Raw genomic sequence first — 20,780 nt, 5'->3', positions numbered from 1 at the left:
GACTGGAACTACGCGATTTCCTCCCATATCTGGCAATTCCGGGAAGGAGGTTTGCATTTCTTTGCTTAATTACTATAATCGCAACGCCGTTGCTGTGGATAAGGCGGCAGAGAGGATGGAGGGAAATTGCGCACGGAAGGAAGAACGCACTGCAAAGTTCAACGTAATTATCTTGCAACGCAACACATCGTTAAATTCATTTCGCTAAACTGCGTAATGTCATTTGCATTACATCTGCAGTCTCGTACCAAATTAGAATCTTCGACGCGGAATTTGTCAAGCGATTACACATCGATGATGCTTTCCTATTCAATTTTGGGCATCGATCCAACCGAATGTTCCTTCCGCAAACCTCGTTGCAAATGTCCGGATCGATTCGCGAAACTTCATCGACGGTTAATTGAAACCGAAACGATTTTATTTAAGAGGATACTGTGAAGAGTCGTTGCTCCTTGTAAATCTCAATCAAATGGCAATTTAGCGTAGTATGTCTACACCGCGGATGTTTATCTCGCTCACTTTATTTTTGTTATGTCTTTGTGTAAGGTTATTCTACCCGCACACAACACGCTATTCTTCCACATACGAGAAAATGTATCTAGCTCAACTATTTATAGTGCTTTCGTTCCAACCTGTAACACGCTCCATGTAATATCATTTATTGATACAAACAGCGTGAAAAATACAAATTCTATTCGAGTTTTATACGGCTCTATTTTTATTTGCCTGCGCGATGTATAATTTATAGTGGATTTCGAAATAAAGTGCACCTTTCACGTCAAAAGTAATACGATTTAAAAAGTGCAGCAAAAATTGAAGTTTGAAAGTAAGCTGAAAATCCAGATTAATGATTTGCGCATGGAATAAATTCCATGATTTACAGAAATTACGCGATCTTAAATCTTGTATCTGTTTCGTCAGTTAAAGAATTGCCTGATAATGTCACTCATAAACAGAACGTAGCATTCTGTTCGGAAATTATCATATATATCCTATATATCATATATATCTGTCGGAGCGCACATTAGAATTAGGGTTAGGGGCGTGAAACGAATCTTCGTTTGGGTTACACGTTGTCGTTGTGCAATAGAGGAGACATCGGCTAGTGCAAATACGATTATTATAGAGCCGGACAAGTAACCGTGGTAGTTAGGCACTCGAGAAACTAATGACAATGATCCTAGGTTCAATAACGAATCCGCGGTCGACGGGATGATAGATGAACGTACTCACAAAATCTAAGTCGGATGCGTGATATTCACTGGTCGTAAAGGGTTACTCCTCTCATCATTGAGATCGCGAACGAGAATGCCTTTCCTGTCCCGATGATGCCACAGAGGAAAACTATAATGGGGTGTGTCTAAGGACACGAGATCATCGGATTCGTCGAGAAAAGCCTTCGTTCAGAAAGTAAGGGAAATTGGCGTTGCTGCTAATTGGTCAATCTCCATATCGGTGGTTAGAAAAGGATGTTAGCCGCCCTCGAGGGAAAGTTGCTAGTGGGAGACGCCACTAGTTGAAAAATATGTCTTCCCTATCTTCCCGTAGTTGGGACAAAGACTGTTTGTCTGTTTGAAGGACTTTAGTTAACTAAACCTTAAGATTTATAACGGGCTCTCGGGCTAGCCGAACATGTCCTGCGGAGACGCATCGACATCTGGCAATCATCTTACTCGAAGAATAGGGTCTGCACGTGGCGAGCCACGGGACAGAAACCGTTGGAATGTTTATTGTCTCGTGTCGCCCCGAATATTTCTTTTAAGGAGAGCTATAGAATTACTCCATACCTTGTTAGGCAAAAGGTTCATCCCGTGACCGCGGCTACGTTCGGCGACTGACTGTCGCCTCGAGCCCAAGCTCATTATCACGACTCTCGAACAATTACAATCGGGTTGAATAACTACAATTGTTCAATTACAGCTATAGTAGACTCTAGGTTACAATGTTGCGGGATTATCCAAAATTCCAAAGGCTCCGCTGTTCTTTCATCTCCGACACGGCCTTCCTGACTATCACACGTCCTCGTGTGTAACTAAAATATCGTGTTTTCTTTCATTAGATTCAACTGACATTATTTACGATTTAACTAAATGTCCAAGCAAGTCAAGGGTCCAGTGCAATAACAAAATTTCGTTCGGAGGCTTGACAACACAAAACTAAAAGAGAACAAGAATTTGTAGCGTTATAATTTGTATTCAAAGTGCTAGTTGCGTTCTGTGAGTCGCCAGACCGTAATGACACGACAGATCATGTTCGATTTCGTACACTGATGAATCTCAGTTGGTTGGATCATATTGCTACGTTGGGTGTATCACTATGGGTATATTGCAGATGTATGAAACATCACAGTGGATATATTGCAGACACGCAAAACGTCACTGTGGGTATATTACAGATGTATGAGACATCACAGTGGATATATTGCAGATACGCAAAACGTCACTGTGGGTATATTACAGATACATGAGACATCACAGTGGATATATTGCAAATACGCAAACGTCACTGTGGGTATATTACAGATGTATGAGACATCACAGTGGATATATTGCAGACACGCAAAACGTCACTGTGGGTATATCACAGATGTATGAGACATCACAGTGGATATATTGCAGATACGCAAAACGTCACTGTGGGTATATTACAGATATATGAGACATCACAGTGGATATATTGCAGATACGCAAAACGTCACTGTGGGTATATTACAGATGTGTGAGACATCACAGTGGATATATTGCAGATACGCAAAACGTCACTGTGGGTATATTACAGATGTATGAGACATCACAGTGGATATATTGCAGATACGCAAAACGTCACTGTGGGTATACACTACGACCACAACGTGGTGTTAATGATCCTCTGAGGTCAGTGCACTTGCATCGTTATTATCACCATCGTTGTCACCACCACAGACGTCCATCTCAGCAGGGGCGCAACTTTCTAGCATCTTTCTCAGTCTGTCATGTCTGTCCTTATATGATTGTTTGCCGTCTAAGGTTTTTAAAGTATATCTACCTCCTTCCAAAATCTTTGCTATCTCGAATGGACTTCTGAATTTCGGATCTAACTTCGTCTAGTTTCTTTCCTCGTTTTTGCATAATACAAAATCACCAAGGTTAAACCTAACTACCTTAGTTTTAGTTTTGTCAACTCCACCTTTATCGTACCTAGCACTAATTTCTATATCCTCTATTGCCCGCTGTCTTACATCAGAGATATCTACTTCTTTTTCTTCGATATTATCGGGTATCAATGAGTCGTAAGGTCTTTGCTGTTCCACCAATTAATAGTTCCAATGGGCTCGATTTAGTCACGCGGTTGGTGGTGCAATTTAAAGCCAGCCGTATTTTTGCCAACCGCGTCTAGCCACGATCGCCCGGTCGTTTCTATGATCGTGAACATAACTTTCAACGTACCGTAATACGCTCTACCTGACCGTTGGCCCTACTCGCACCGGTTGAGATTAAGTGGAGTTTTAGTGTTCACCTTGCCAGAAATCTTGGAATTCTTTACCCGTTAGGACACCTCTCTTGGTCCGCTATTATCCGGCAAGGACTGCCGAATAAAAATATAGTACTTAAGTGCTTTACCGGTACTAAGGAAATCTACTTTGCGAGTATGATGCAGATATGCGAATTTAGTGAAGACGTCGACCAAAACAATGACATACTCTTTCGAACCACTTTTACCGCTTAGTTTGCCCGTTATGTCCACGTGAACTGTATGCCAAGGTATGCTGGTCTTAGGTATAGGATGTAATTCAGCTTGTATTTTACCTGAACTGGCCTTTGAAACTTGACAAGCGTGACAGTTCTCTACGAATTGGCGAACATACTCCGCCATTCCTTCGAACCAGTAACACTCGCACGGTTTCTCAAGCGTTTTATCCCAACCTAAGTGCATAATTGACTGTTGCACATGGTTAATAACAGATCATCTAAAACCTCTGGGGACAATGGACAAGCAGAGAGTTCTGCCTTTTCTCTGTATTTTACGATGAAGGGTACCGGACCGTAACTCATACGTATTCGCGACGTCTTCCGCGAGCTCTTCGTTCTGTAATTTATTGACGATCCCAGAAATTTGGGAGTCGCGACGTTATTCCACTAATAGCTAGTCTTCGGAGATTTCGGTCAGATTGATTTCCTTCTCTATGACTTCGTTGATCGTAAGGTGATCCAAGTCTACGGGATTTCGCGAGACAAAATTTACGTGGGCCATTCGTTTACCTTCCCGGTACAGAATGTCAAAAGTAAAAGTTTGTAAGTAAGCCCACCACCTGTAAACCCTGTCATTTAAATTTACCTTACTACTGGAAGCCTTCAAAGGATTACAATCGGAGACGATAAGAAATTCTCGTCCGTGGAGATAATGACGGAAGTGCTTGACGGCGTTTACAACTGCTAGCGTTTCTAATTCGTAGGAATGATACCTAGATTCTGCAGGGCTAGTTCTTTTGCTGTAATATTCCACTACTTGATTTTTACCTTCAACCCTGTGCATTAAAATGACCTCCTATCCATCCGAACTAGCGTCGATACGAAGTTCTATCGGGTAGTTCGGGTCAAATACCATTAACACCGGCGCGTCGGTCAGGGCGGAAATTACCTTTTGCCTTATTTTTCCATGCCTATCTGTCCAAGTCATGTTTTTATTATCGGAAGTAAGCGCATACAAGGGTTTCATTACCCGTGAAAATTTAGGGACGAATTTTCGGAAATAAAGGGCTAAACCTATGAACTGCCTGAGCTGTGTGACGGTCGTTGACGCAGGTAAAGAACTCAAGGCGTGCATTTTACCCGGATTGGGACGAACTTCTCCGACGTAAATTACATATTCCAAATAGAGTACCGATGCCTTTAGAAAAGAACATTTTGAAAAGTTAAAGGAGAATCCGGCTTTTACAAGGCTATCTAGTACGGTGTGCAATACTTTTAGAGCTTGATCTATCGAGTCGGCAATAATTAGGACATCATCCAAATAGACGACAACGTACGAATGGCACGTTGGCTGTTATACGTGTTTTCAAAGGAATCTCAAGAACGATCTCTCGTTTCGTTTGTTCGCAACATCGAAATCAGCAGCCGCTGCTGAATACAATGAAGGAAAGTGTAGTACAGATCACTCCGACCAAATGATTTCTTATGTTACCACAATTAAAAAGGGTCAAATGCTACAGAAGACTTGGCACGCGACTACTCCTGAGGGTTTCCGTAGTAAACGCTTTGATGGTTTACAAAATTGTAGCAAGGAAGAACATAAATATTAGAATATTTAGACAAGTATGAGTTGCAAAATTATTAGGGTTGTCCGAAGATATAAGAATCCCCATTTTCGACGGAGTCAGCATAGTATCGCCGTCCCGAAAATGACTTCCGGAAGAAACATTAAACGCGCACGCACTTATGTTATGCAAATAAAGGACATCGAATGGATCGAACAAAGGCACAAAAGAATTCGAAGAAAACAACAACTTATTATCCAAATTGTTCATCGAGGGTAATCAATGCTGTATACTTCCTAGAATTAGGATGAATAGGGGTTTGGAGAAACCCACCGGCCATGTCCAGAATAATAAAATATCTCGCTTTTGCAATCTCGCGACTCGATCCGCAATGAGGGGTAAAGGCTACCGATCCGCGACCGTATGTTTATTTAGTTCTCGAAAATCTGTCTATCATCTATCTGTACCATTGTTCGTCTTCACGAGTAACACGGGGCTCGCGAACGGTGAATTACTAGGCTTTATGATTTTTGGCTGTAATTAAGTCGCTTGTTCTATCACGTACTACTCTGCGCTCGCGAAGTCTATTAGGACTCCTTGTACGGCGATGTTAGGATCAATTAATTGTACTTCTAACTGTCCTGTATTTTTTTGTACGAGTACGTAGGGAACCCGTAACGGATGAATCTCTGAATTTTCGAAAAGAAAGATTAATCGACTTTTATCACTACCACGTACCTCACTGTCAACTTCATTGACATCGATCTCGTTTTCAGCGGTTTTATTACGGGCATGAATTATTTTTGTTTTACACATAGCGAGGCTAGTTTGTGTAATATTACGTCAAGATCTTGGCTTAAAATTTGACGAGCAATCGCGATATCGTATTTTTAAATAACTATCAGCCAGGACATGAAAAATTTATCTCTAACCACTAACACCTGCAACGGGCAAGATTTGAGCGATACGTTTAGTACCAATATCTCTTATTCCTCGCATTACTACTATATCAATCGTTCTTTTGCCAGAAATTCTCAAGACTACGGATTCTTTAATTAGCGAACACTCGGCTCCGAAATCGGGGTAAAATGGAAACGACTCACCCGGATGGCTTGATCTACCAGTTGGCGCCTCCACTACGTGGAAGTCGATTCGACACTCGGTATTGAAATTATATTCAGGAAACTGCTTTGTAAAGGATTTTCCTCCATAATCAGATTGGTAGCTGCGCACCATGCAGCGGAGTCGAAAAATTGTTAGGTTCCACACTCGATTCTTGCACTAGCGACGGAATTAACTCGCGCACGATGGTCGTAAGCTCTTGCACTGTTATAACCGGCACTGATCCCACTTCTGATGTCGGAGCGCACATTAGAATTAGGGTTAGGGGCGTGAAACGAATCTTCGTTTGGGTTACACGTTGTCGTTGTGCAATAGAGGAGACATCGGCTAGTGCAAATACGATTATTATAGAGCCGGACAAGTAACCGTGGTAGTTAGGCACTCGAGAAACTAATGACAATGATCCTAGGTTCAATAACGAATCCGCGGTCGACGGGATGATAGATGAACGTACTCACAAAATCTAAGTCGGATGCGTGATATTCACTGGTCGTAAAGGGTTACTCCTCTCATCATTGAGATCGCGAACGAGAATGCCTTTCCTGTCCCGATGATGCCACAGAGGAAAACTATAATGGGGTGTGTCTAAGGACACGAGATCATCGGATTCGTCGAGAAAAGCCTTCGTTCAGAAAGTAAGGGAAATTGGCGTTGCTGCTAATTGGTCAATCTCCATATCGGTGGTTAGAAAAGGATGTTAGCCGCCCTCGAGGGAAAGTTGCTAGTGGGAGACGCCACTAGTTGAAAAATATGTCTTCCCTATCTTCCCGTAGTTGGGACAAAGACTGTTTGTCTGTTTGAAGGACTTTAGTTAACTAAACCTTAAGATTTATAACGGGCTCTCGGGCTAGCCGAACATGTCCTGCGGAGACGCATCGACATCTGGCAATCATCTTACTCGAAGAATAGGGTCTGCACGTGGCGAGCCACGGGACAGAAACCGTTGGAATGTTTATTGTCTCGTGTCGCCCCGAATATTTCTTTTAAGGAGAGCTATAGAATTACTCCATACCTTGTTAGGCAAAAGGTTCATCCCGTGACCGCGGCTACGTTCGGCGACTGACTGTCGCCTCGAGCCCAAGCTCATTATCACGACTCTCGAACAATTACAATCGGGTTGAATAACTACAATTGTTCAATTACAGCTATAGTAGACTCTAGGTTACAATGTTGCGGGATTATCCAAAATTCCAAAGGCTCCGCTGTTCTTTCATCTCCGACATATCTATATATCTTTCGTATCGATCACGCAGTTTTGTAAATGCGATTGATAGTAGAAACGTCATTGTCGTAAAGTGGCGTCACTGACAAAATTCTAAAGTAATATCCGTAGCCACGGGGTGAAATCTCGCCGGTGCACCGCGACGACGTTGAAAAGCGTTCGATGATTTATTGCTTCGGAGATAGACTCGTGTCTACAACAGCAGTAGGAAGTCATCGGAAGAAGAAATTTCGGGGATACAGCGTCGGTAGCGAAACACGAGGGTGAAAAGGGTGTCGAGTAATATGTTGCTGTCAATAGCTAGTAAATTGAAAACCGTTGGCTACGAATCTAGCTGTTACCATAAACATAACTCGAACTTCGACGCATCTAGCTTCTGGTAAACTGATTTTCCCGACAATCGATGCTATAATTAACGAGAATTGATACAATTTTACTTCGTTCATACATGCTCTGCTTTATGCATTATTGTTCGAAATATGATGATTTTTGTTTATTCGATATTTCAGAAACTACGAAATATCTGCTGAATGTTAAGCGTATTTCAATTCAGTGTACGTATACCGTTGGATATGAGTTTCTTGATGATGCAAATCTATAGTCCAACCCTGATTTACGATGAATTCCAACAAATCGAAGTTAGTTACACGTTTGTTTATTGTATATTTTATGAACGGTTTTATCAAATAACATTTTCGAGAAAATATACTAAACTATTTGTAAGCATTTCTCTCGAGCACTACAAACTTCAGAACATTTTGCACAGCGAAAAGTTGGCAAATTTGTCGGAAGATACTGTTTTGTTACGTTCTGTTACAACTGTTAGGATGGTTAAATCCCTTTTTTAAACTCGAAGAAGTCATTTTTTTGCGAAACTATCGGTGGAATCTCCTAAAACTAGAAAACTTACGGACAATAAAAGGAGAATCTGCTGAGAAAGTGCATCGCGATAGACGAGCGCTCTCGTCAATTCAATTCTTCCCAGACCTGGAAGAATTGCTCTTTCTATTATCAGGAAGAATGAACGCTACTTTTTCGCAACAGTAAATCCTGCTAAAGTTTTTGTCGCGAAACGAAACCTAACGATAACAGTTTTACATTAGTTTTACAATTAAAAATACCGTATCTCGTTGATAATACGCGAATAAATTTGCATAATTTAGTATAATGGAAGCTAAGAAACTGATAGATCATGAGACAAGAAGAATTTTTAATCACGTATGAATAGAAACATACATTGAATTACTATCCATTACTAGTTAATATAAAATATCAGTTTTCAAATTCTAGGTCTTAAGTAAAAAATTCGAAATTAGAAAATTCGGTCAGACTGAAAATTTTAAACTAGAATTAAATTAATAATGTACTCGAGTTATTAAAAAAAGAAAAAGAGTATGAGAAATTGGCGAAAATAGAGGTAGCAATAATTATAAGTGAATTTAAAGTAACAGAAATTACAGAGCGAAAAACGGAGTACGATGATCAAGTTTCCACAAAATCATGAATGCTCGACGAAAACGACATTAATTTAATGAACTTCACGGAGTAATTAAATTTCCTAATCACTCTGACTGGCGGATATCTGGAAAAGGATTTTAGTTGACGATGATCAGACCGAGGATAAACTTTCTCTCGTTCACTCGACAGGAAAATCATGATGCAATTTCCAGTAGCCGTCGCCTAAATCTCAGCAACACTGTGTGGGTTTTGAAACAAGCAATTTTCGTAGCGTCACCTCATCATTCGTCGTCGATTTGATAAACACTTTAAATAAACCAAACTCGGTTTTATCTTCGATCTTATCGGTCAAACATTTCACATAAAATTTTGTACGATGATATTTTTTTCATAATATCTATAAATTATTATAAAACAGAAATTCGGAAATTGTGAAAGAATTATAATCTTTGAGGAGTCACTACACAATACCTTCGCGATTATATTATTAAAATTCGTTTGTTATTTTTCCTCGTTGTTTCATTCACGGCGAAAGCTCGTTGAATTTCTCTCCGCTCATTGAATACACCTTTTATCAATTAAAAATTATCCAGGTTGGTTTACTTTTGTTTTCTTTGCCTCGGTATTAAATGTATGATGCGCGAAAACTGCGACAAAAACCTGTACGCGCATTTTATTTAACCGGCTTTCTATGATATATTATCGTCCAATTAAATAATGGAAAGATCACTTTCAATGGAATATCTCTCTCTTGAAAAATAATATCCTTCTTCTACCTTATTTAAGTTTATTAATAAAGTTAATGTAAAAATTTTCTGCCGATTTGCTCAATTTCATTCTTTTTCGGGTGAAACGTATAAACTAGATTTCATGCATATTTATAGAACGAAATCTCTACAGTGGAAGATCAAATTATTTTCCTTATTCAAGGAATGCTCAGAATTTGTGGATTTTACATCTTTTAAGAAACGAGATGAAATATCACGTCATTCGAAAAATTCATGACACAATTTAAGAAAAATTTAAAGATAATCTACTTTTATAAGTACAACAGTGTAGATTGAAACATTGTTTTATAATATATCACGAATTCCATATTTTTCATGTAGGAGAAATATAGATATGTTACGGATGTAAAATTTATTTCCATGCAAATGTTTATCAAAAGAACAGTATATTTTAGTATTGGAGAATGCAAAAAGAAATACTGAGCGCAACAAAGTTTCACGAAGAAGATGTAACGTTCCCTTTTGCAATTGCACCAAGGAAATTTTATGCTCTCCGCTGTCACATTCCCGTAGCACATCGCCACAGACACGAGTCGCTTTCACCTTAGATGCATCTACATCTGAAACAGCCGAGATTTATGTCAAATAGATCGCGTAAATGCATTTTCTTTCACGCTCGAGTTGATTTCTCTTTTTTCTTTATAGCTGATTTAAGCACCATAGAATAAACTCCCGTTCGCCAATAACAATTCAAAAGCATCGTTAAAAGTATTTGGAACAAGTTCGATTCTGTTTGGTATAACAGGTGAAACCAGGATCGAAATTAGCGAACTTTCAATTGTTTTGCGATAATTAACAGAAGTTTACTATTTTCTCTTCTTTTTTTCTGCAAAGAAAAAGGAACGCTAATAGCAACGAATAACGGAACACTTCTTCGTTTTTCTCTGAAATTAGATTTTCCACCATATACGACATAAGATTTTCTACTGCATCCTTCACAATATTCTTAATGGATACTTATTTCCAAGAACGAACCTAGCATTTTTTTTCTCGAATCGCATTTCTTTATCCTTCATTTTATTTCAGACGTACTAACAAGAACAAAAGGCAAACGTATCTCTCGAATATGAAGTATAATACAATCACTATTTGACGATTCATTCAATCAAATAATGAACCAGTACGAGTGAGTCAAGTTAAATCATGTAATTTCTTCGATAAAAACGAGATGACTGTTTCGTTTTTATTAGCGGATGTTGTAAACACAATAATGGATTTAATTAAAAGAAAAGATATAGAGGGAGAGATAAAACGAATTCTTCTGCAAATATAGAGTTAAATGTATAACATTTAACAAGAATTACTTAAGATTGTTTACATGTAATTCTTGGAAATGTTTAATTAAAAATAATCGTGGTAAACCATTTTAACATTTGGCACTCTTTTCGTTCTCAATGTATTATTACCGAGTCAGGAGGTGAAATAAAGGTTCGAGAACTTTGAAATATCCTACAGATTCCAAGAGATGTACGTGATGTCTTGGTGAAAATTCTTCTAGTTCCCATGAGACCATGTGTAGCACTAGATGTGTTCAAAATAACACGGTCACGTCAGACTGTGTTTCTCGAGTTTACGATAACTCGAAGACATTTATTCGCTATTTCCTACGTAGCTCCATGCAAGAAGTTCAACATATTCTTTCATTTGTTACAAAAATGTTCATTATCGACGAAAATTTCTTAGTAAAAATAAAGTCGTCGATATTTTTTACTTCAAGAACTCTTTTTTATTAGAAGCTCGAATATTACAGCGGGATCCAGACCAAAAGAAATATATTTGCAAAAAGAACGAAGACCGATTGCGCTCAATGAAAATGAGAAACATCATATTCGATAAAACAGTTTCGTCAAAGCGTGTCTATTTTGCGCGTGTAATGATTCGATTGAATCCATGACGAGCGATGTACGGTTAATTGAATATATCTTTACAGAGAATTGGAGGTAGAAGGTTAGGGAGGAAAAGAACTTTGTGACGGTGCCAATTATACGATGAAGATTGTAATCGATTCGGGATAGCTTTCGCGCTTTCTTAATAGAGGACATTTTAATTCGTAATACCCTTTGTTGCAACAACACCGTCTACGAGCATTATTTGTTATGGAAATATGGTCTAATGATATTTCGTGCGCATAATTTTCAAAGCAGAATTACTTGAAGTTAGCTAACTCGACTTCGTTTGAGATTCTCAAAACTATTCAATCTTTAACAAAGGGATAAACTTTATATCGCGTGTTTGTTAAAGGAATAGAGAAGATCCAAGAGGAAAGTGAAATGAATACGAGGGAAATTATCGAGAAAAAAGACACGGGTTGCTAATGAGATAATTCAAGAGCCTTTTCTATTTAAATTAAACACGACACTCGATGAAATGACGGCGAAGAGCATTCTTTGGCTGTGGTGTTAAGGGGGAACAAAAGCAAGAACGGCGCCGACGCAGGTGTGACAAGTAATCGAGTTCTTTCATTTGCTCCTTAATTGAGCTTACATTCCGCAAAGTACGTTGTAGACAACTGGCCGCCATTGCGGTCGGTATACCAAGTAACAGAAGTTTTAAATCAATTTCTTTCTTTGGAGTGCGGTTTTCACGCTGCAACTCAACCCGTAACGAGTTCTGCGGCCTCGTAATCAGTTTAAAGGCGCGCTCCGTGGAGAACACTTTGCGCACATACATGCTCTCTACGGTTTCTTTCTTGCACGGGCAGACGTGTTTCCTTAGTTCTCTCGACACTGCTAATTCTTAAATAGTGACAAAGCGTTGGAGAAACATTTCCTCCTATTTCTTAAATTCTACCGAGTACAATTTCGCGACAAAATTAAATCTTCTGCTCCGGATACCCTTCCAATTTTTAATTTCTACACCTATTCTACCATTGCCGATTTTTATACGTTTTAGGGAAGAATGCTTTGATCGTGAACGACAAACTAGAAATAATCAAGCAATATTATCCTTTAACAAGCGAAGTTTGTCAACGACGTTGGGAATTTGTGTTCTGGGATTCTCTTTATGCATCGTATATTCAGTGAATTCTTTTCCCATAGCGATCCAACTTTGTAACGTAACGCAAAGCGACGCGATGTACACGACAGCAACTATTTACACTTTTTACAACATTATTTTCGTTGTATCGCGTTATAAATTGAATTACTAAACTCGTTTAAACAACGACATAACAACAACGTTGTATCTCACGCACCGCTTAATCGTTTGGTTAACTGTTTTAAGAAACTTGTCTCTGATCGATGTCAGCTGACAGCTGGTTCAGAGTCAACTTCAATGGAATTCTTCGACGCAGCGCGTAATTTCCAAACGACTAATCGACCAAAGCATCGTAGATCTAAGCGTGGTATTAACGATTCATTAAAAGCAACAATCGGAAATAGCGTATTACAGGCGGTGGTCAGCAATGTGTGACGAGCTTCCGTGACGTTGCGTGACAAGCTACCCCGTTAACACGTGTTAAACGGCCGTGAATGAACGGTTCCGTCAGGGCGGTCCGCATTCTGTCGCGAAAACGTTTGCTCCGGACTCAATTAGCATGCTACAGCAGTGCCAGCCGACGGATAACAAAACGATAATACAGTCGAGTAATTTTGACCGCCGCTTAAACCGCGTGGTGGTTTAATAAACGAATTCGCGAATATACCGATTATCGACAGTCAGCGTGAATTTTAACAAAGCGAAACCAGTCTCCGATATTTCGGTCAGATATCGACCGTCTATTAACTGATACCGATCTTCTTCCCCGAATTCAGTCCACGAGATTACCGGGACGATCTTACGAAATTGAGTTTAAATGCGGGTCTTTTCATCTGTGTCTGGATTTTGGCATTAAGTTGACCATTCGTAGGAATTGTAATAAATAATCTTGCCTGTTCGGGAAACCAGGAGACTCGCGCATAAGGAAAAAATCGCCAATTGTAAAATGTCTGGGAGAATGAACTTGAAAAGTGATTATATTCCAAAATTCTTAAATATCACAAATCATTGAACAGATTGAAGAAAGTTTAAAAAAAGAAGATTATTTTTTTACTATCCTGGGAAAAGATAAATATTGACAAGGATTATTTAACAAGTAATTACGAATAATACCACAGACCAGGAGATCAATTATATTTTCACTAAAAATACCCACGTTGTCTATGCTCCATAACCTTCCGAGGAATGAAATTCTTCGTTTCTGGGAAAGATCTATTCGTTTCCCTAATGTTCGCCGGTGAACACTACATCAGCGAGGCAGCCAAAGACATTTCCGGGCGAATTCCTTGGAAAAAGTCACGTTTCCATGCTAACCCGTTGTCATACACCGGAAAATTCTCGAGCGAATCAAACCGATCTGAAATTGGCCTGTAAATCGACGGGCAGGTCTGAAACGACGCAGTGAAACCGATTTCGAGGAAAATCGCTGACAGATGACATGCTCTCTTTTTCCTGGCGTAATCCTGATAGGCTACTGGTGTAGGACGTAACCTTACAGACTACTAGTTTCCACGAACCGTTACTTTGTGTCTAACCGAACATGAAATATTGCTAGAAACCTAGGTCCACTTCCTGGCAACCTGTTGTGTTGCGAAAGACTCGGCACGCGTAGATATTAAGCGGCCAACGTATGTTCAAAAGCTTGAAAAATTCTTAATCGACCTTCAACCGAAAAGAGCTCCTCCAGCGCTTTAAAAAATCCCATTAAACACGTCCCTGCGGAAAAATGGCAAAATATACTCGTCTTACATTCAGAAAATATTTTCTGTTATCGCGCGAATTGTGCGGTTCAAAAGCTGCACTATAAAAGGAGGTGTTAGCAAGATAAACGTTTATTTATTCAGTGAAGGATGTAAATTTCATGTCGAATACGGTAGTAAACACTTTAAATGGCTGAATAATCTATTTTAGCTTTTAGAAACTTCACAAGACAAAGCTAAAATTATAAGTGTACTTTTCTATGTTTGAAAAGAATGAAATAAAAATATTTTAGAAGATTTCAAGTCGCTTTTGGTACTTATGAGATTTACCATTTCAACCTCTCAGTTATATTTTTATGGTACAAGATAATTTATTAATTGTTCTGAAATATCCAACTAAAAGTATAACTCGATCGGTTAGCAACGTGTTCATATTACCAAATTGTGTATGCTTAAATAAATGACGATTTTATACAAAGGTGCAACGTACAATAATTCCAGCACGCAAGAATATCTTAACACTCCGTAGTAAAATATGCAGGGTAATCTCAAAACGGATGCATAAATCCTGGTGCATCACCAACGGTGTAACATCACCGAATCCATTTCTCTTCCCTGATATGCTTAGAGCAGTGTAACTTTCCCAGTTGATCTTTATTTATGCCGGCGGCGAAAAATATGGAACGTTACGTTCCTGTTGGCGTCATAACTCAAATCCTCGCAAGTCTGTATCGTGCTACAAGAATTCACAGGCGTGTTAAAAAAATCACGCTGCTCTCAGAAGGTATCGAATAAAATGTACACACGCGTGTATAAAGCAGTGCGATTTTTCTTTCGCGTGAAAATTATTAGACAATTTATAACACGACCTTGTTCGTGCTATACGTCAGCAAACCAGTTCCCACTTAAATATCGTTCCACTGCGTTTCGCCCCGATCTTTCCCTCCGTTTGCTGTCGATTAAAATCTCACATTTTCTCGGGAAAACTTTACAAATAATTCTTCGTTGAACGCGGGCTAAAGAAATCACGAAGACTAACAGTAGAATCGTTCAAAATCGCTGCCACCTGGAACGCATCAGCGATTTCTTTCTTCATCTCGAGCAACGGTTGATTCATAAAGTTACTCTGGCTGATCTTTTGCGCGGCTCCAAGATGAAGGATTCCCTCGATCCCGAGAGGCCATAAATCTGAAAGTGTGCGAACAACTCGCGTATGAATTCCTAAGGTTTTACCCAGGGAACAATCTCTCTATTAATCGAACTTATAAACATCGTTTAACAATGAAAAATAACATGGTAACGACATTAACGAAACATACGGGTTTTGCACAATTTCTTGTGTAGTATAATTAATGAACAACTTGGTGAATGAAACTTTGCGGATAGGCTAGAAGTTTAAAGAACAACTAACTCATGGTTAGTTATTTATGTGGGTGATGATTTGCAAAGTATTTCACTTCTTTATTACTAGAAACTCGTTTTAGATAGAACACCATAGATTGAAAATTATTAGATACGTATTGCCAAAATTATTTATTAAAAATTGTATGTTTAAATCAAGATGGAAAACTTTCAAAAAGATTTGTCAGATGATTTTGCAAATCCATAGATATACATATACGTTAAATGATTCTCGAAGATCAATTCCAATTTTCTGCTATATATAATCCAGAAAAAAATTTGTCTGCCATTTGTTTCCTGTTTACTAATGCCGCATTTATGAAATGCGTCTTATGAAATATGATCGTGTTAATGAAAATGGGTCGATTGCACCCTATTGTTTCGTCCAGTGGAACGGTGCATTCACTGAGAACGGACTTTATTCCGCAGTAAAATTATCGGCGTGAAAATGGTTCGATTCCGATAATGGCATTTTTTCTTCCTCTCTTTTTTTTTCTCAGAGAAAAGCAGAAACCATGGCATCATTCGTATCCCATTTACATCCATTCTATGTTTTTTATTTTAATATAAATGCTGACGATCACCACAAGTTTTCAACTATACTTTAAATCATACCTTAATGCAAGTATTAATCCAGGACGATAGAAGATAGCTTGAAAAATTAAAGTCAAACGTTACAATCGCTGAAATTGTTAAAATAAGTTATCCTGTCTTGAAAGTTATGAAACTCAATCGACCATTTCGCGACTATAAGCATTCAAGTGAACAAAAAAGAAGTTACAAAAGCGGAGAATTGAAAACATAATGGCGATTCGAGAGAAAATATATCTATAACACAGCAAGACCAAGTCCTTCTATAGTCTTTTCACACATCTCTCGTCGATTTGCAAAGTCGCAGCATGTCCTGCAGAACGATTTTGTGAAATTCTTAGAAGCAAGCTTCTGCTCTTTAACTAGCTTTACGTATTCAATTCGCGTTCGTGAATCCAATTACCGGGTACGTTCTCTCGAAACAATGAACAGCAAATGTTTCGCTATTTAGCTTTGCTGTATCCTATTTTGTTTGGGCAGGTGGAAACGAAGAAAGTCAAAGGGTCTATTATGAAAAGAGCGTGAAGGAGGAACATATCCTTTCAGTCCATATATTTACGAACGTTTATTACTATTTATTTTCTCTCATTACTCTTTAATCGATTGTCTCTTAAACGAAACGAGTTCTTCGAATTTATAATCTCTTTTGCAAACAGCTAAAGAATTTCTTTTATAAATTATTCTTCACAGATATTTCTTTAAATTCTAAGTATCTTCCGTACGATATCAAAGAAACAGATATTTTGCTTTGCAACGTCAAACAGGAAGATAACCGGTATTGTACGATACAATCATACGGCGGTGAATCGAATTTTTTCTCGTCGAGGGGATTCATAATTCATATTTTGCCTTTGCATTCCAATGAGAGAGTATCTACAGTTCCATGTCGAGACGCGAAACATGCGTGCACACACGATTACTCCAATGTCGATCATTCCGCATTCTAATTGTGAACGCGGATGCTAACGATAACGTTTGTACTGTGCCAAATGCAACGACGTATCGGTGATGCACGGAATTTTCCCTCAGGGAATGGAATTCTCATGATTTGAATTGCTTCCGAAAGGGCTTGGAAGCCAAAGCTGTTATAATCGAAGATGGATGTTCTGTTCGAATTAATGATTATATCACCGGTTAGCGATAGAACTACTAGCAAGTAATGTTTAAAGCTTGTATCAAAGAAATTGAAATGGGAGGCACGTGAAAAGACACATAATGTAAATCTTTAGCTATATATTTTACAAAAAGCTGTTTATATTCCCGAAATGAATCCACTATAAATTGGTCATCTCAACCATTCTAGTTCTTGCGTTGACATTATTACGCCAGGTCATAAAGTATAATGAAATGCATCTCGTTTTATTTTACTTTCCGACGTTTCCTTATTCTCGAATCCTACGCTCATAACGAAGCGCAGTATCGGCAATACTGATGCGACAAGTTGATTCAGCAACTTTTTAATGCCAACTATTCCGTGGAGCAAGATATCGAATGGTGTCCTGTGAGCAACAGGAAAAACGAGAAACAGAGACAAAAATTGGCAAGTACGAGGGGATAGAGAAAGGAAGAAAAGGAACAGAGGAGGCTGGGTGAATAAGAGAGAGATCCGGGTAGAAAGAGAGATTATAAAGTTGTATATTCGGAAAAAGTAGTGCAAAACGTCACCGTGGGGTGACTCCTAAAATAAATCGAAAGAAGATAAACGTTCTTTAAGACACTCGACAGAAATTTGTATCGTCGTTATTTTCCTTTTTCTTTTGTTCCTTTCCGTCGACACGAAGCGATACGACATCGATAGGACGAGGGCCAGTCGTCGATAACAGCTCTGTAAAAATTGTCTAGTTTCTTTTGATATTCAACGATTCGAGGCTGAATGTCCACGACACATGGACTTGCACTTTATTCCTATCGCGTGTGCAACCATCGCGAAGCCAATTAATTTTCCTACACAAGGAAAAATACAGAAATTTTTTCTTTTAATTACCATTTTCTGTTTGATTTTCATGTCGATACATGTGACCATTATCGTGATTACACAGAATCGACGTGATCTTCGAAGTTGTTCGAGACACGTTTAGAGCGAAGTTTTAAAGAGAAGGAATCAATGCTTGTTTCTATTCACAGGTCAGTTGCAAATTTACCCATGCAAGCGTGTGAAATTCAACGACTCACGGATACCTGGAGACATTTACCCGTGCCCTTTTTAGCAAAAACGTGTACTGCTGCTTCAAATTAACTTCTATATATGTTTTTATATTGCGTATAATTCTTGTCAGACTTACATTTTTGTTATAAAAGGGGCAACGTAATTTTAAACATGTACACTTTGAACCACGACTAACATTCCGTGTTCCACGTACGCAGGATATCTACGAAATTCCAGTCGACACACGTTTCCAGACAAGACGATACAACGATCGCTAATGACAATCTTCATCTTCGATTCCAACTGAGACTTTCAATTGGTTTCTACCTTCTTACATAACGATTGCAATATTTAAGAAAAGAAAAAAGAAAAAATACCTTTCGTCTTATAAACATTGCTTTTCCTCGGTGAATTTCGAACAAAGGAAGAATGTGGTGTTCTCGAAAGAATGCGAGCGTGGACCGCGGAAGAGCTCGAGAGTCGACGGGGCTAGTCGGGGCTCAAAGTGGTTTAAAGATCGTGCTTGTACAGAGATGACTGAAAAAATGATAATTGGTCAGGGCTGGTAAACGGCGGTTCTCACGAGAAACGGCTGCTAAGCGACCTGCTGGATACATACAACGTGCTGGAGCGTCCGGTTGGCAATGAGTCCGAGCCCCTCGTGTTGAGCTTTGGCCTTACACTAATGCAAATAATCGACGTTGTAAGTTTTCAACAGCAACTTAAAAGTTCCTCTGTACAAAACGCATAAAAGACCTTCTCTCTAACGTAACACGCACACCGCACACAGTACCAACAGAATTCTAAGTATCTATTATACTGAAACGAAAAGTGTGCTCGTTTTATCAAGGTGCGAGTTAAGTGAGTTGCAATAGACAGAACGTCCTTTTTGCATTGCTTTCTGCTTCGAGTAGCACGATCAGTTTTCGTAACATTCCTATTTGCATGCAACCTTATCGTATTTTGTTCGACAGGTAACACCTTATGATTATTTCCTGCATGAATTTTGTAATTAAGAAGAAGGTGTACATACATTCACTTTTAGATATCTGACGAGACCTCAGATTTCAAAATGTATATTGCAGTATCGAAAATCGTCGAATTCTAAAATCTTTCTTGTATTTCCGGAATCTTCTTTTTGTTAGATTTGAAAATACATTCGAAAACTAAAGGTGTACGATCAGTACGATCAGTTGTCGGTACACAATTGCTAATATATCTCACGTTTGCGAAAATGTGAAAAAATAAAATTTCTTTTTTAAAATGTCGTGTCAACAGCCAGAGACCAATGTACCCAAACGCGACCTGGTTCGTAATTAGAAACGTATCGCATCCTTTTTTCTCCGGCCAACGAAGCGCTGGTATTGCCACGAAACGGGGCTTCGATGAACGTGTACATACACACACACACGTACATATATAGGAAAAAAGTACACAGATCGGTGATTACCTACGAGGGCTACGTGCAGCCCTGCATACACGTTTTCCAGCATGCATCTCCCGTTCCTGCACGTTTATACGCACCAGTGTAAAACACGTACATACCGCACATGCACACGGAAGGAATGACATTAAAACGAACAAAGACCAATCACTGATATTACGACTAGTCGCGTGTACAACCTGGATGTGTATAGGATGCATCGACGAAACGGAAGTGTTCATTGGTTGCACTCGGAGGCCGCATGTAACATACGATGCACTTACGCTCTCATCAATCATCGTCTAGACTCTAGACTCACTGTCAGTTTCACGGTTAACCCTTGTAAATTATTGAACGAAGGTCCTGTTAGTTTACCCAATTCAATTTTCTCCACGTCCTTACAATTCGGTATATAAATGCTTATACCGAATAGAAGTTCCCAATTTTATCAGAGGCCTATTTGTTTCTTGAACTTTCAACAATAAAATCTCTCTAGCCCTTAATTTTATGATTCGATCGCGTTTAATTTTAGAGCAATTTTTGATATGGAGAAGATTAAACCTCGACTTCATTAATTACTGAAAGCCAAAGGATGTTACATCGATGTTAACTTCGATTAAAATATAACACTAGCAATATTATTTTATTTTATACTTTCATAAATTTAGTGTAACGCTGATTTAGATATAACATTTCTCGCGAAGATGATTTACGATAAAC

The 20,780-nt window shown here is 38.8% G+C and overlaps 1 protein-coding gene across 1 annotated transcript in view; it reads left to right on the top strand.

Moving 5' to 3' along the window:
- nAChRa7 (nicotinic acetylcholine receptor alpha7 subunit) overlaps positions 1-20,780 on the top strand; it is a 176,469-nt gene that overhangs the window by 37,847 nt on the left and 117,842 nt on the right. Inside the window, exon 2 of the mRNA XM_033348481.2 lies at positions 19,198-19,340. Coding sequence (XP_033204372.1) covers positions 19,198-19,340 — 143 coding nt within the window. The remainder of the gene's footprint in view (positions 1-19,197; positions 19,341-20,780) is intronic.

This window comes from Bombus vancouverensis, chromosome 12 (assembly GCF_051014615.1).
Source record: "Bombus vancouverensis nearcticus chromosome 12, iyBomVanc1_principal, whole genome shotgun sequence".
NCBI classification, from domain to species: domain Eukaryota; kingdom Metazoa; phylum Arthropoda; class Insecta; order Hymenoptera; family Apidae; genus Bombus; species Bombus vancouverensis.
The sequence above is the reverse complement of the archived record's forward strand: the minus strand, read 5'-3'. Positions and strand labels throughout refer to the sequence as shown.